Here is a 14,553-nt window from a genome sequence, read left to right on the forward strand (position 1 = left end):
TATTTAAATTTTTTATTCGAGGACTTATTTTTATTTCTATGTTATGGATGCTCTCTTATAAATAAGGCATATGTGTTATGGTTTTCCATCTTTTCCTACCCCATCTCCTAGAATACAAGGATAAGGCCACTTAAAATAATTACATTACTACCTGTGGTTATAACTAGACTATCTTATGAGTTTGGTAAAGTGAACAATAAATTGACACATGTTTATTTATTAGAAATCTTAATATAAATAGATAATAATTAACTTATCACATTATTTAAGGCATTCAAATGTTCTTTGACCAAGTCTCCATCATTCATCCTTAGATTGTACAACTTTTTTTGCGAGAAAACTAAAGACTTGCATTAAAATAAAGTCCCTAATTTATTTTATAATGTCTTGGCCATAGCTTCTCATAACTTCTCTTGAAACATTAAGTGATATTTAATTTGAGAGGTAAAACCAGAATGTGCTCTTTGCATTCAAATCCAACTTTGTCTGGTCTTCTGTTGATATTTCCATAGGTACAACACACGGATCCACAACAACCCATTGATATTTATCTACTAAAAAATCTTCCATCTTGAGCTTCCACGATTCAAAACTTTCCCTATTAAATTTCTTGATATTTGGTTTCCATCTACTCATTATTCTTCTTGGGCATAAGGATCACCATTGTAGAGCTTCCAATGCAACAAGCTTTATCATAGACCCAAGGTAATTGAGCCTTAGCCACTAAGGCATCCCCTTGAAGCCAAAAAACTACTCTGATATCAAACATAAGTTTTAAACCTTTTATGATAATGCAATGCATATACAAATATTCTTAATAAACAAAAATGTAAAACAATGGCAATCACATATTACACAAAGCTCAAATTGGGAAAACCAACAAATTGTTTAGAGTAGCACCTTCAATTTTTATCATCAATCAACATCATTGTATACGATACAATATATAGGATCTTGTGGCATCTGATACCCCTAATCTAATAACCCAATTAGATTTCAACCTTAATTCCTTAACTAGAATTAGAAAACCATGGGATGAAACACCATGCACTAAAAGATTGCCAAAAACAAAAAATCATTTGCTAAAAATGGACACAAAAAGTGCCACTTTTTTAGGGTGAGGGGAGGTGGAGAAGGGTCCCTACCCTGTGTAAAATTGTAAAGGTTATGACTAGCAATAGATGAACTAAAAAATTGGCTAAAGAAACCCCTAAAGCACCAATAGAACTCCTAACAATATCCGACAAAGAAAATCAATTAAACTATGCAACACTCACAAATTGTAAAAGAACTGGGGAGAAATAGGAAAAAGATCTAGCAGATTCAATCAACAATTACAGAGGTTCATATAATTGCAACAGGGCCCAATAGATAGGTGCATAGTACAAAATATTAGAGATATAGGTCAACCAAAACAAGTAGGTCATATTTATACTGAATTGGAGGAAGCTATACATTCTAGAGAACTCTCTATAAGGATATATCAAAAAAAGATATACAAAATTTATCTTTGAGACTCAACAATTTATGAGATCACATTTGAAAGTATGTTTTTCACAATGGTATTAGGAATTTAAAATACAGAGTTGAGAGATGTATGTGAAATTTGATTTTAATTGTAAAGTAAAACGTAAAATAGGAAAATGAAAAATTAGGAAAATCCAAAACTCGCACTATCAATGGGACGTCAAGAAGTCTTGAGAAATAACTACAAACTCAGATATATATGTCCAAAAGAACCCATTTGAAAGGGTTCTTACTTTTTGTAGCTTTTAGAGCTACTTTTAAATTGTTTTAATGAGAAGAAGCCTTCAATGTCATTTTGGAGGAAAAGTAATTCGATGTAAGTGATGTGCTTGTTGTGAATTTCTTCTAGATTATGTATTGTCATTTTCATTGCTATAAGGTTATATTTTTTTTTGATAGACTTCTCTTCTTTGAAAATCATGATTTCACATCATATTGTTTGATTTAGGTTTTATAAGGAATGAAATGAAATGTAGGAAAGGAAATTGAATACACATAGAAAAATATAGCAAAGAACACAATAATATAGTGAAAACCCAACTTTTATTAATAAATGAAATAGCGGAATATTGCAGAACACAAACTAGATACAATGGTGCTAGCTATCTTTTAACAAAACCCTAACTCTAGAAGATGAAATGCCAAAAGGTTTGTGGCCCCGAGGTGTTTAGTTGGTACATCAACTTCTCAGGGGTGCAACTTTTGCAAACAACATATATTTGGGGTGTATGACAACTCATTGGAAATGAGGACTACAACTTTTGTCCGGGGGATAGGGCCCCCTTAAATTTCCAAAACACATCATTTAGGGCCTCAAAATTACCCTAGAAGTTTGAGAACCAAAAATCATAGGAAAAACTACCAAGAAGATAAAGAATCGTTGAGACAATGGAAGAGGTGGGTGGCCACTGGTATCCATCTAGATCATTGGTTTTCCAATATTATTTCTCTAAGTTGTTGAATGGACAATGCTAAGTAAGTTTGTTGTTTCAAACTAGTATAGTCACTTATTTTATTCATGTATACTAGTATGTACTTTTCTTTAACAACTAATTGTTTTGGAGTGCAAGGAGGAATTGGTGGTATCACTTTCTATTTACTTTAGTTAATTCACTCCTAGCTAGGATAGGTTAGAATAGTTTTACTTTCAATATTTAGATTTAGTTCATATTGCATTTTGCATTTTGAATATTACTTCACTCACACACCCATTTATTAAGAGGTCAGAATCCACATGGGTCTTCTACACCAAATGGTGTGAGGTCTAATTAGGACTTCACTCTAAAGAGTACCCCTATCTATTGAATGCCATTTTTCCCACGTCAACAAATTCATATGATTTGTAAATCACAAAAAAAAGTGATCATCCAATAAAATTGTAATCAGTAAATCGATATCAAACATTTGTACCACCACCACAAGCCAAAAAACACGAACAAAATGGTTCACATACTCAACTCCATGAGTAACCATTAAATTGCACACATCTATAGTATAAATTACAAAACAATAATCAATAAACTAACCTAGCAATTTATTATCCAATTTTTCTATTCAATTAAAAATTTATCTTTCAAAAACCAGTTATCTGAAATTCAATAAATCTTTGAATAGCAAAATTTAAATCTTCATAATATATTACAGTGCCACATTTTTTACATCTTTTTATATCATCTATATCATCTAAAACAGTTACTAAAATTAATATAAATTTACTTTAAAACATGTTCAATAAATCAATACAATTATAAATATTTAAATTAATTTAAACTAAATAATAAATTATTTCTTCTCTATTTTTATCCTTTTTAATATTAAAAAAATAAAATATATATATATATATAACATTCCTATTTTTAATGTTAAATTTTCAAACACTCATTTATTTACAATAAAACTCTATTAGACTAAAATAGAAAAAGTCAGAGGCACTCACCTATTTGTGATCAATACATTTTAAATGGGATTTAAAAAAAAAAAAAAATATTGGTAAAGATTATACGAATTATTTAAATTGATTAATTAAAAATAAAAATTTATAACAAAATTTCATTTTAAAATATTAAAATATTTATATAGTATAAAAAATTAAGAGATATTGATCAAGATTATAGGAATTATTTAAATTAATAAATTTAAAAAATAAAAAATTATAATTGTGTTGATAGGTTGTATGTATTAAAAATAGGAAGTTAGGTTTTAGATATTTTATTATTATCTATATTATGTGTACGTTTACTAGTTTTGTTTTGCTTTGTAATTTTAAGGTTTCTTATATATAATTATCAATGCTTAGGTCTTTAGTCATATTGTTTTGGGAGTTTATAACGATCTTTGATCTACTGGTATTCTCTTTCAATATGTTTATTTTTGACATCTTTTTTATAAAGTATCTAAGTGAAGTGGGGTTTTTGGTTTGTCAACAAAATCTCCATTAAGAGCATCTTAGCACACTAGAAATCTAGGGTGCTTCCTACCAAAAGTGGTGCAAGATCCATAATATAAGGTTAAATCTAGCGAGATCAAAGAATACGTCCAATATAGTAGGATCACACTTTGATCTACAATTCATTGGATTATGGCTCTCTAAAAAGTCTTTGATTGGGTGGATCCGAAATAAATGGAACCTCCATGGTCAAATAGAATTGGAGCTAGGGAAAAAGGATATTTCACAATCATTTTTTCCAACTTGGAAGATAGATTGAGGGTTTTTGAAGGAGGGTCGTATTTTTTTAACAATGCAAGGCTCTTCATGTGATTTTGGAAGGATTAGTATAATCTGGAGAAAGATTACTTCCTTGCTGCCCCAATGTGGGTTCCACTCTTTTCTTTTCCCAATGAATATTGGGAGGATGAAACTCTTGAAGGCATCAATAATTCCATTGAGAATTTTGTCAAAGTATCAAAGGCTACTAAGATAGGGAGGTACACTTCATATGCTTGGACCTATGTTTATATGGATATCCCCCAGCCTCTTCTAGCCTCCTTAGATATTTATTATCAAGATAACGTTTGGAAACAGTCTCTAGATCATGAACATGTCCCCTTTATATGAAAACATTTCCATTAATATGGGCATATTATTAGGAACACTTGAAGAACACCCCTCTCAAAAAGAGCAAGATGACTTAGGAAAAGTACTCCAAAGAAGAAGAAATTTGAGCCCTTGAGGTACCTCAAATGCTGGCAAGATCATTAGATTTGGAAATTGGTTCGAGTCTCTCTCCTATCCGAAGGAGTCTCCACACCAAGACAATATTCAATCAAACATGCAATTAGCAAAACGAAAATCCCAAAACCCCTACTCAATGCTACAGATCCCATGCAAAAGTTTCTTGAAGAGTAACAACAAATCCATTACTATAGGAAATGGTTAGCCCCATATCAGAAGAAGTTGAAGCAAAGGCCCTACTAGAAGATATGGATTTGTATGATCCATGACTAATTTCTCTTGCAGAAGAATGACATGGAAAAAATTTATTGAACATGCCAACTCATCAAAGAATGATTTTTTACAGTGCCTATCTTCAAAGCAAGGAAAAAGACGAACTAGGCTTGAGTTGTTCAAAATTTGGTCTTGGGGTTTAGACGAAGGTTTTCAAGGTTCTCTTCAGGCAAGACAAAGAAGCCAAAAAATGAGGTTGCAAGAGCAATAAGACATTGACCCAAGAAGACGGTGAACAATTAGTTAACTCAGGGAAAATCATGCTAATGTCAGAGGCATTTACCCACAGGGGCTTCACGGGGGAGCAATACCATACCACGTGCATTCATATTGAGGGATATATAATGAGGAAAAAAATGACATAATATATTGAACATATAATAGGGGTAAGTGTTTTTATATTAGCAGGTATAAAAAATGGATCTTAAAGTTAATGAAAAAATATAAAGGGGTATAAAAAATGTTAATGAAAAATGGATACAAATATAAAGGGGTATAAAAAATGTTAATGAAAAAATGGATACTTACAATATCTAGTGAAAGTAGGGGTTTTTTAAATTGGGAATGTGTATTGGGTTCATATGGTAGGAGGTTAAATAATGTGATTTTAAGACGTATTTTCCAATATGTAGTCAAATTAAAGGTATTGTTTAGTATGCCACGAACGCATGTGTTATGTCATAGGTTCATTGAATGAAGCCCCCTGCATTTACCCCCTTGAAATCTTGAATCTTCAAGAAGTTTTTTATGTAGTCATGATAATTGTAGTTAGTTTCTGATTTTCAATTTTATATATATATATAAACAAATATTCTTCATCCTCATTATCTAATGAAAGATTGTAATTAAATTTATTAAGTTATATTTTATAAATGAAAATTTGTGATTATTTATGTTATTAGACGTTTTTTTATATTAATATTTTATGTTCATCTATGTTTCCAAATTACAAGATACTCATAAAACGTATCTATTGATTTGTTAACATTTGTAATAGCAAAGTGCTCTATAACTAAGTATAAAGGAGATATTATCACAAATGATCACAAAAACGAAGTATAAAGAATATATTATCACAAATGAACATAACATTACATTTAAAAAATAAAAATAAAAATAGATAATCAAGCATTGAGAATAAAAATAGAATTACCTTCGTAATTATACTCCATATAAGAAATATACATGTTTCAATTTTCAAGGGACTACTCAGAGTTGTGGATAACCATCATTCCTCCAACTACCCAAGATAAACCCAATTCACTTATATTTTATTATCATTAATTATATTTATTTATAATTCATCTCCATTAATTTATTTTTTAATCTTTTTAGGAGCGCAACAATACAATTTAATTGCTTTTATATTTTTGTATGTGGTCAATTTCTTCAAACACTTATACCAATGTTGTACCCCCATCAAATTAAGACTTTATCTTATTATTATCTTTTTTTAGGGTGGTTCACACACATTGAGTGGTCGCTACATTTATGAGAAAATCCAAGTAGATCAACCCGAAAGGGTTTACCCACCAACCAAACTAGCAAGGCCTGTGTCGAGAAGATTTTGACGAAATACTTAGCAACAAGAACTCAACCAACTAAACTATCCTTAAAGCTCTATCTTATCGTTAAAATGATAACAACTATCTTATTTCAATATTAAACCACAATCTAACCAACAAATTAAACTTTAATAATTACAATTAAAATTATATATGTGAAAAAATAATTACAATTACAATTATATATTATATATTATTTTAAAATATTTGATAAAACTCATCCAACAGTGTATTTGAATCCTCCATATTCTTAACCTCTACAATAATTTATTTGTGAATTCAAAAACTTTTCATTTTTTTCCTTACACTGAATATAAATCATCACCTAATTTCTTATATACTAAACATCAATTGCAAATTAATTTTCAAGTGTTTCTATAAATTCGTTGACTTTGCAAAGGTTATCTTCATTTATCTATTCCGTTAACTGATTTTGTCTTCTTAACATTCTTTTTTCAAGGTTTTATGATTATAAAACCTTTTTAGTAGTATTTTTCCATGAAGTTTTTGACGCCCACCATTTAGTTAGTGTTATTGTGAGCGAATGAAATGGAGGGCTAGTTGTAGACCCACTTAATCGAAATTCTTCCTAGTGAAGGACATCCCATCCCACACTCTTAATCAAATTTGATTACGAAGTAGTTTTTGCAAGACCTTTCAAACGGATAGGCATATAGTTTTTTGTTTTTTAAATGAGATTTTCCGATATATTATATTTATAACAAAAGTAAGATATTTAAATAATTTTAATTTTATATATAATTTTAAATTATCATAATTACAAACTTAATATTTTATTAGAATTTCTACATTTTCACTATTTATCTTTTTTACCTTTTCTAATATCCCCATAACTCTACCACCTTTACTAATCACACTTCTAACTCTACCTCTTTTTCCAAAATCCTCTGCTTTTTCCAATACCTCCACCAATTTCTCTACTTTTTCTAATACCTCCACCAATTCCACTCCAAACCTCCCTCCTTTTTTAATATCTTCGTCGATTTATCAACCTTTACCAATCCCACCTTCTTTTCCAATTCCTGCACCCTTGCTAATTCCACCTCCAAATCCTCCTCCTAACACACCACCATCGCTACCAAATCTGAAATTTTGATGTGAGTAGTTACACACCCAAAAAGAGTTTTGCTCATCAACACCTTATTGAGAATGCATTAACAATGAATAATCTTGATTTAGAATTTACTGAATGATACTATACCTAAAAAAAATGCACCAAGTTGTGTTATTCTTAAGCTATGTCTGGGTTAAGCAAGATCTCATCTTCTTTTCTTTGTCGTTACATGTTTTTTCGATTGAGTGTATTGGCTTCTCAAATAGAGTTATAACACTAAACTTCCCTCCATGCAATCGACGATAGACAACATAGGGAGTAACTAAAACAACCAAATTCTTATTTGGATCATCACCATATAAACATTATTTTTCAAAAAAATCTCATATAGTGTGAAGTTATGCTCCATTAGATGAAATGACATATTTTTGCATCAATCCATGCCATGTGTTACGATTAATTTGTGCTGCCTTGTTGTATTAAATTTAGTATTTCACACACTCTAATAGATCTACAAACATATAAATTTTTTGATAAATTTTTTACCTTCCATGTCAAAACAATGGCTAATGAAAAACTTATTACCCAGCTATTACTAAATTGGCCATATTATCTCTTCATAACTAGTGATTTAGTCATTTTAGCTCATATTGATTTAGTTTTCTAATTTAGATATAGACACTAAACAATAGTAGTAAAAAGAAATGAAAATTCAGAATTAAACTTAATATTCATGAATTGATGTTTTTTTTTCCTCTGTAAAGCTAATTCTATTAAAAGGAAACAAAAATAAAATTACAATGAGGCTGCAGCCTCAGCTGAGAACAACGGAGTTCCTTCTGAGTGTCATAACTGCCCCATATTTGGGGAAACTAGTTTAACATTACAAAAAACCATGCAGAAGACCGGGAAAACATCTTCAAAACTAGAGTGAAGACTTGAGACATTACCATCTGAAGCAGTTGTAAAACAAGACAGAATTGCCTACCATGTAAACGAAAAAACACAACAACAAAAGACTGGACCATTCAACATCAAAACCCTGAGCTGGCGCGCGGTTGTCCACGAGGCATCACATTGGGACATCCTGGTCAGGAGCCTCCTCGATAATGGGCCATGTGTTCCCATACCAGATCTCACCTTCCTTCGCCACGTTGCTTTCCGCCCTGCCCCCTGGAGGTTCCCTCGCCTGAAGGGTGCCACTCAAGCTGCCAGCAATTGCCATCGAAATTGTGGCTCCATGAGAGCTGCCACCTGGATGCCGAGTGTCGCTTGCATTATCACCTTCCGCATGCTAACCACCACGCCTAGCTTCCCTGCCTTCTTCTGTCGCGAGCTGCTCAGAGCCACGACTAACATCCATTCTGCGAATGTCCTGAGGTTTCTCTGCAGAGTTTCGCACCGGAGCACTGTGCTGATCTTCTTCTTTTGACAATGATGGTGACATTAGCAATGATGATGGGCTGGTTCAGGTTGCTCTAGAACTTGAATTAAGTCGAGTGGGAGGCCGGATTAGGATGTTGAGGGAAGGTCTCAGTGTGAAGCCGGAAATCTCTATGCTCAGCCATTGAAGCTTGCACACAACCTCTGCCACTGCTAGTGTGAGGATAGTGTCTGCGGGGCGAGCTGGGAGGGGGAGAATTGGCCTGAGGAGGAGGCGGAGAGGTAAGTGGTGGTGGCGGTTCAGAGTGAGCGCTACCACCTTGGTTACCTCCTCTGCGGCTCCTCATGCGGTGACAAACCATAGCAATGTGGTGGGAGAGAAGTTCAGGAGAATTGGGGACTTGGAAGGAAATCAAAGAATGCACAGAGGGCTCCTGGACAGGGTTCAAAGGGCAGTACCTGGAATGGGAGTAATGATACCCATTTCCAAAGTCAATACAGTGAAGAAGCCAACATCGTCTTCCTGTAACAGTTCTACTGCAGGGGTTTCCAGCTTGGAGCGGGAAAACGCTGAAGGAGGGAGGGCAGACAAAGGGATTGATGGGTGCCATGTTAAATTGCATAGCTTTCGTATCTTGGCCTGAGCGGTCATTAAAGGCTTCCTGCAGGCGGACCTACTCTCGCCTCAAGTGAGTCTGCGGAGGCCATAATTGAACTTGGGATGGTGTGCTGGCCACCATCTGGCTGGGCTGAGCGCTGTCATTCTGTCGGCTCGCCATTAATGTTCTTGAATTTCACCCAGATCCAGGTGCTCTTCTCCTCCCTGTTTCATTTCATTCTTCATAAGATTCTGGTATTCCATTAATTGGTTTTCAGTGGCTAGCGTAGAAAGAGAACCTGTATGTAGATCCCTCCCACTTTCCACTCCTATATTAGCCAATAAATCAGTCGCTTTATTTCCTTCCCGACGTATGTGCCTGAGAATGATCGCTCTGTGAGAAGAGAGCCAGATTTAAATAAGTTCAAGCCGACTTTCCATTCTCCAATTTTTTCTCACTTTGCTTGAAGGTGTTCCCTGCATAATTTTGTTGACCATATTTATGAGGATCTGAGAGTCGCCTTCTATAATGAGCAGAAAAAAGCCATTTTTTTGAGCTAGAAGGAGTCCCTACCATAGTCCTTCTAATTCGGCTGAGTTATTAGTGTCCCAGCCATTTGAACCTAAGAAGGTTAGTAGGGGAGGTCCCTTATGATCTTTGAATATTCCTCCAAATCTTTATTTGCCTGGATTTCCTTTCGAGGCTCCATCAAAGTTTAGTTGGAACATATGACTAGGAGGAGGGAGCCACTTTTCAGGTGTCCTGCTTTTTGCTGAAGTTTTTCCTTTGATTATCAATTCTTGATTCCACTGAAGGTTCCAGTTTGCCCATATATTTTGTTCCTGAGGGAGTGAGAGAAAGTCCTCCTCATGCTAGGTTTGGAGAAGTAAGGTTTCCTTGATATTTTGACAAATCATGTTCCATAGAGTTTCCAAGGGCAAGGAGTGATCCTTGAAGATTCTCCGATTTCTCTCCTTCCATATTGTCCACATGAGAAAGCCCGGAATAAGCTTCCATAAGAAATTTAAAATCTTGCTTTTAAATGGAATCCGAGCCCAATTTCAAACAGTGGCTATAATGTCTCCTTGGATCCGTCCTCCCTTTTGGCATCGAAAACTGACTTTTTCCCAGAGCTTGTGTGCAAGTTGACAAGAGTGCATAAGATGCTTAGTGGATTCCTCTTCTTGCTTGCAGTTGGGACACAGGGAGGGCCCGTGGTAGTTTCTCTTCCTAAGATTGTCCCACGTGAGGATTTTGTTTTGACATAAAAGCCATAGAAAGGTTGAAACTTTCGGCCAATTAGCTGGGTCCCAGACTTTGTTCCAGAGAGGATCTTTGACAATATGTGCTTTAATAATGATGTTATAAGCCTCCCGAGTAGTGAAGGTACCTTTTTCTTCATAGCCCCATCTAAGGATATCCCTTTCCTCTGAATGTTGTATTTTCCTCTTCGTTAATTCTGTACCAAGAATCTGTTGAGCTTGTTCTGTTCCCTGTCTTAAGATGTGATCCGCGCTAAGCCATTGCCTGTTCCCCTGTGTTGTAGAGGGGTTCCAAAAAAGCTTGACTTTGTCATATGTCTGCATATCCTACTCCAGAAATTGAAGAGGTAAGATTAGGTCCTTTAACTTGGGCTGCTGCTGCCAGGAATCTTCCTAGAACCGAGTTGTGTTGCCATCCTTAACCTCCCAGAAACTGTGCTGCTGAATTAGGATTTTGTGTTGCTTGGCCGCATTCCAGATTAGAGAGCCCGGGCTGACTTCTGATATTAGGATTAGTTCTTCTGTAGGGCGATTACTGGCATATTTTGCAGTCCAGAGGGTGGCCCAGGGGGTGAATGGCGCAGTAAGCCATTTCCACCAAATGCGAGCACCCATGACCTCATTGCTATGATAAGGATCCTGCAATCCAGTTCCACCAACACATTTTGGAAGGCAAACTGTGTCCCATTTGACCAGAGCCCATTTGCGGAGTTGACCTAAATTGCCCCACAAGAAAGAGCGTTGGATATGTTTGATTTCTTTGAGAACCCATTTGGGAGCAGCTAGGATCGAGAAGAGATATAGTGGCATTGATTGGAGGACAGCTTTAATTAAGACTAGACGACATGCCATATTGAGGGCCCTGTGAGTCCAGGAGGAGAGGCGAGCCTCCAGTTTTTCTAAAAGAATCCTCCAAGATGAGTGCTTCATGGCAGAGTCAGTCATGGGAGCTCCTAGATATTTGGAAGGGAGGACAACAATAGAGAATCCAAGAATGCGGGCTATGGAAGCTTGGGTAATAGCAGGGGTATGAAAAAAGAAAATTTGGGATTTGGCTTTATTTATTCTTGCGCCAGAGGCTTCCGAAAAATCCGTCAGTATCGATTTGAATTGACGTGCTTCCTGGACTGAAGGATGACCAAAAAGCATGTTGTCATCCACAAATTGCTGGTGGGTGAAAGCAGGGGTGTTATGAAAGGACAATCCTCTTAGATGTTGGGATTGTTGTGCCTTTTTAATACTGCGGCCCAGACCTTCTGCCATAATAACGAAGAGGAAGGGGGAGAGAGGGTCTCCCTGTCTGATTCCTCAGGAGGGATGGAAAGGGGAGGAGGGGATACCATTGATCAGAACAGAGAAGAAGGAGGAAGATATGAGACTCATTACCCATCTTACCCAGGGGAGAGCGAAACCAAAAGCAATTAGAGTTTTTTGAATATATAGCCAGCTTAAGCTATCAAATGCTTTTGAAAGATCTATTTTAAGGAGCATACCTAACTTTTGGAGTGCTTCAGGGAGTGGATGATTTCATGAGTAAGGATGATGCCATCCGTAATATGCCTACCTTCCACATATCCAGATTGCTTAGGCGAAATGAGAATTGGGAGCAGCGATTTGAGTCTGGAAGCAATGATTTTGGAGACAATCTTGTAGATTACGTTGCACAGGGTGATAGGGAAATATTTGTCAGGGGTACTAGGTTGAGCTTCCTTGGGAATAAGGGCGATGAATGTGGCATTCATGGCTGGAAGCATTCTCGATTTCTCAACTACCTGCCAAACTTCCATTTTTATCAGCTCCCAGAAATTGTGGAAAAAATTTGAAGTAAAATCGTCAGGGCCAGGCGCCTTCCCCTCTTTCAATTGACGAACAACAGTTTCCACCTCCTGTAAGTCGACCGACCTGAGAAGGAGTTGGTTGTGCTCCTCTGTAATGACTTTAGGAATATTCCTAGTAATTTTTTCTATGGCTTGTGATCTATCAATCTGTGGCTCTTGATGAACCTGCTTGAAGTAGTTGAGGAATTTGTGTTCGATTTCTTCATGTGTTTCCACCTTTACCCCCTGCTCATTTTGAATATGAGTGATGTTGTTATTCATTCTTCGTTGGATAGTAGTTCGGTGAAAATTTTTGTGTTTTTTTCTCCTTCCTTAAGCCATCTTATTCTCGATTTTTACCTCCAGAGCATTTCTCCCTGTTTTTCCCTCTTTGATATCTGAGACTCAAGACACTTTTCCTGTTCTAACAAGTCATATGATCTGCCTTCAGTAATAATCCTTTGTTGTAGTCGTTTCATATCTTGATCGAGGGCAATTTGAGCCTGGAAAATGTTGCCAAAAGAAGAATGGTTCCATTGTTTGATCTTACTCTTGAGGTGTTTAAGCTTCTGCTGAAATTGAAACATTTTTGTACCATTTGGAGGAGAGAAGTTATTCCATTCTGAGTTTATTAGGTTGATGAAATCCAGATGAGACATCCAGAAATCCTCAAAGCGAAATGGCCTGCGGGTTGTATTGCCAGGACGAGACCATTGAAGAGAGATTGGCCAGTGGTCTGACCCTGAGAGCGGCAAAATTGAAGCTGAGAGGTCTCCTCCTAGATGGATTGCGTTGTCTGAGAGTAAGAATCTGTCTAGACGAGAGGCAATCTGATGCAAACCTGCTCTTTTATTATTCTAGGTATAAAGTCCATTGTTGAAAGGCATGTCAATGAGCCAGTTGTTTTGAATGAATTCTTTTAGATGATTACTTTCCTTGTCCAGTCTGTTCCTTCCTCCCCATTTTTCTTCCATCTTGGTTATCACATTGAAGTCGCCCCCAGTGATCCACAGTGGATGAATTCTTTCAGTATTGATTACAGATAGGGTATTTGAAATTTCTATCTTGCACATAGCCTCCTGGGGAAAATACACATTGGTTAAATGACCATGTATGCTGATCCCTGTGATGTGAAAAGTGGCTTGAATAAAATGCTTGTTAGCATGGATGTTGTTGAGCGTAATGGTACGAGCATCCCAAATGATTGCTAGGCCTCCTGAGGCACCAGAGGCATCCACTGCAGCTGTGAGACATCCTGGCCAGGCTTTTGCTGCAATTCGTTCCAGAGAGGTAGAATTGCATTTGGTTTCTTGCAAGAATAGGATTTGTGGCTTCTCTTGCTGTATCATATTTTTAATCAGTCTACCTTTCTCGGGGCCATTGAGCCCTCTGATATTCCATGATATTAGCTTCATTAAGAAATGTTAGGGAGGGAGTCGTAATACTTTGTAAGCTTGGAGTATCTTCCTGATTCCACCAGCATTTCCCCGATGCAGATTGTTCGTTGGAGATCTATTTTCCTTCCACGCTTTTTGTTATCTTTGGTGACATGTTTCCCATCCCAAAGGCCTTCGGTCGAATGCCTAGGGATTTTTGCCTTTTTGCTCGTGAGAGGATCACTTCCAGATTCTCCAGTTGTCTCTCTGGGATTTTGTCATAATTTTTTATTTTGCATGCCTGCTCAAGGCCAAGAATGTCCAGATCCCTAATATCTATGCTTTCTGGTTCCTCTTCCATGTGCTGAGATTCACTTAATCCTTCAGTTGTTTCTATTGCTATTATAGAATCAGGCTGCATGTTATCAACCTCCATTCCTTGAGTATTCCAGGCTGGGACTTGATGCAGGGCAGAGGGGAAAAGATCAGAGGGCAGGGGATCTT

General features: G+C 36.2%; 1 protein-coding gene across 1 annotated transcript; it reads right to left on the reverse strand.

Moving 5' to 3' along the window:
* Positions 1-13,530: 13,530 nt before the first annotated feature.
* On the reverse strand, positions 13,531-14,088 carry LOC149207660 (uncharacterized). Its single transcript, XM_089398109.1, has one exon. The coding sequence runs from the start codon at positions 14,086-14,088 to the stop codon at positions 13,531-13,533; it is 558 nt and encodes a 185-aa protein (XP_089254235.1).
* Positions 14,089-14,553: the final 465 nt, after the last annotated feature.

The sequence above is a fragment of the Pinus tabuliformis genome, chromosome 1_2 (assembly GCF_031772625.1).
Source record: "Pinus tabuliformis cultivar Carrire ecotype Pingquan chromosome 1_2, CPIR1, whole genome shotgun sequence".
In the NCBI taxonomy this organism is placed as follows: domain Eukaryota; kingdom Viridiplantae; phylum Streptophyta; class Pinopsida; order Pinales; family Pinaceae; genus Pinus; species Pinus tabuliformis.

Bases quoted from the DNA above. Each gene is read 5' to 3' on its own strand.
- LOC149207660 (XM_089398109.1), bottom strand. From the start codon at position 14,088: ATGAAGCTAATATCATGGAATATCAGAGGGCTCAATGGCCCCGAGAAA.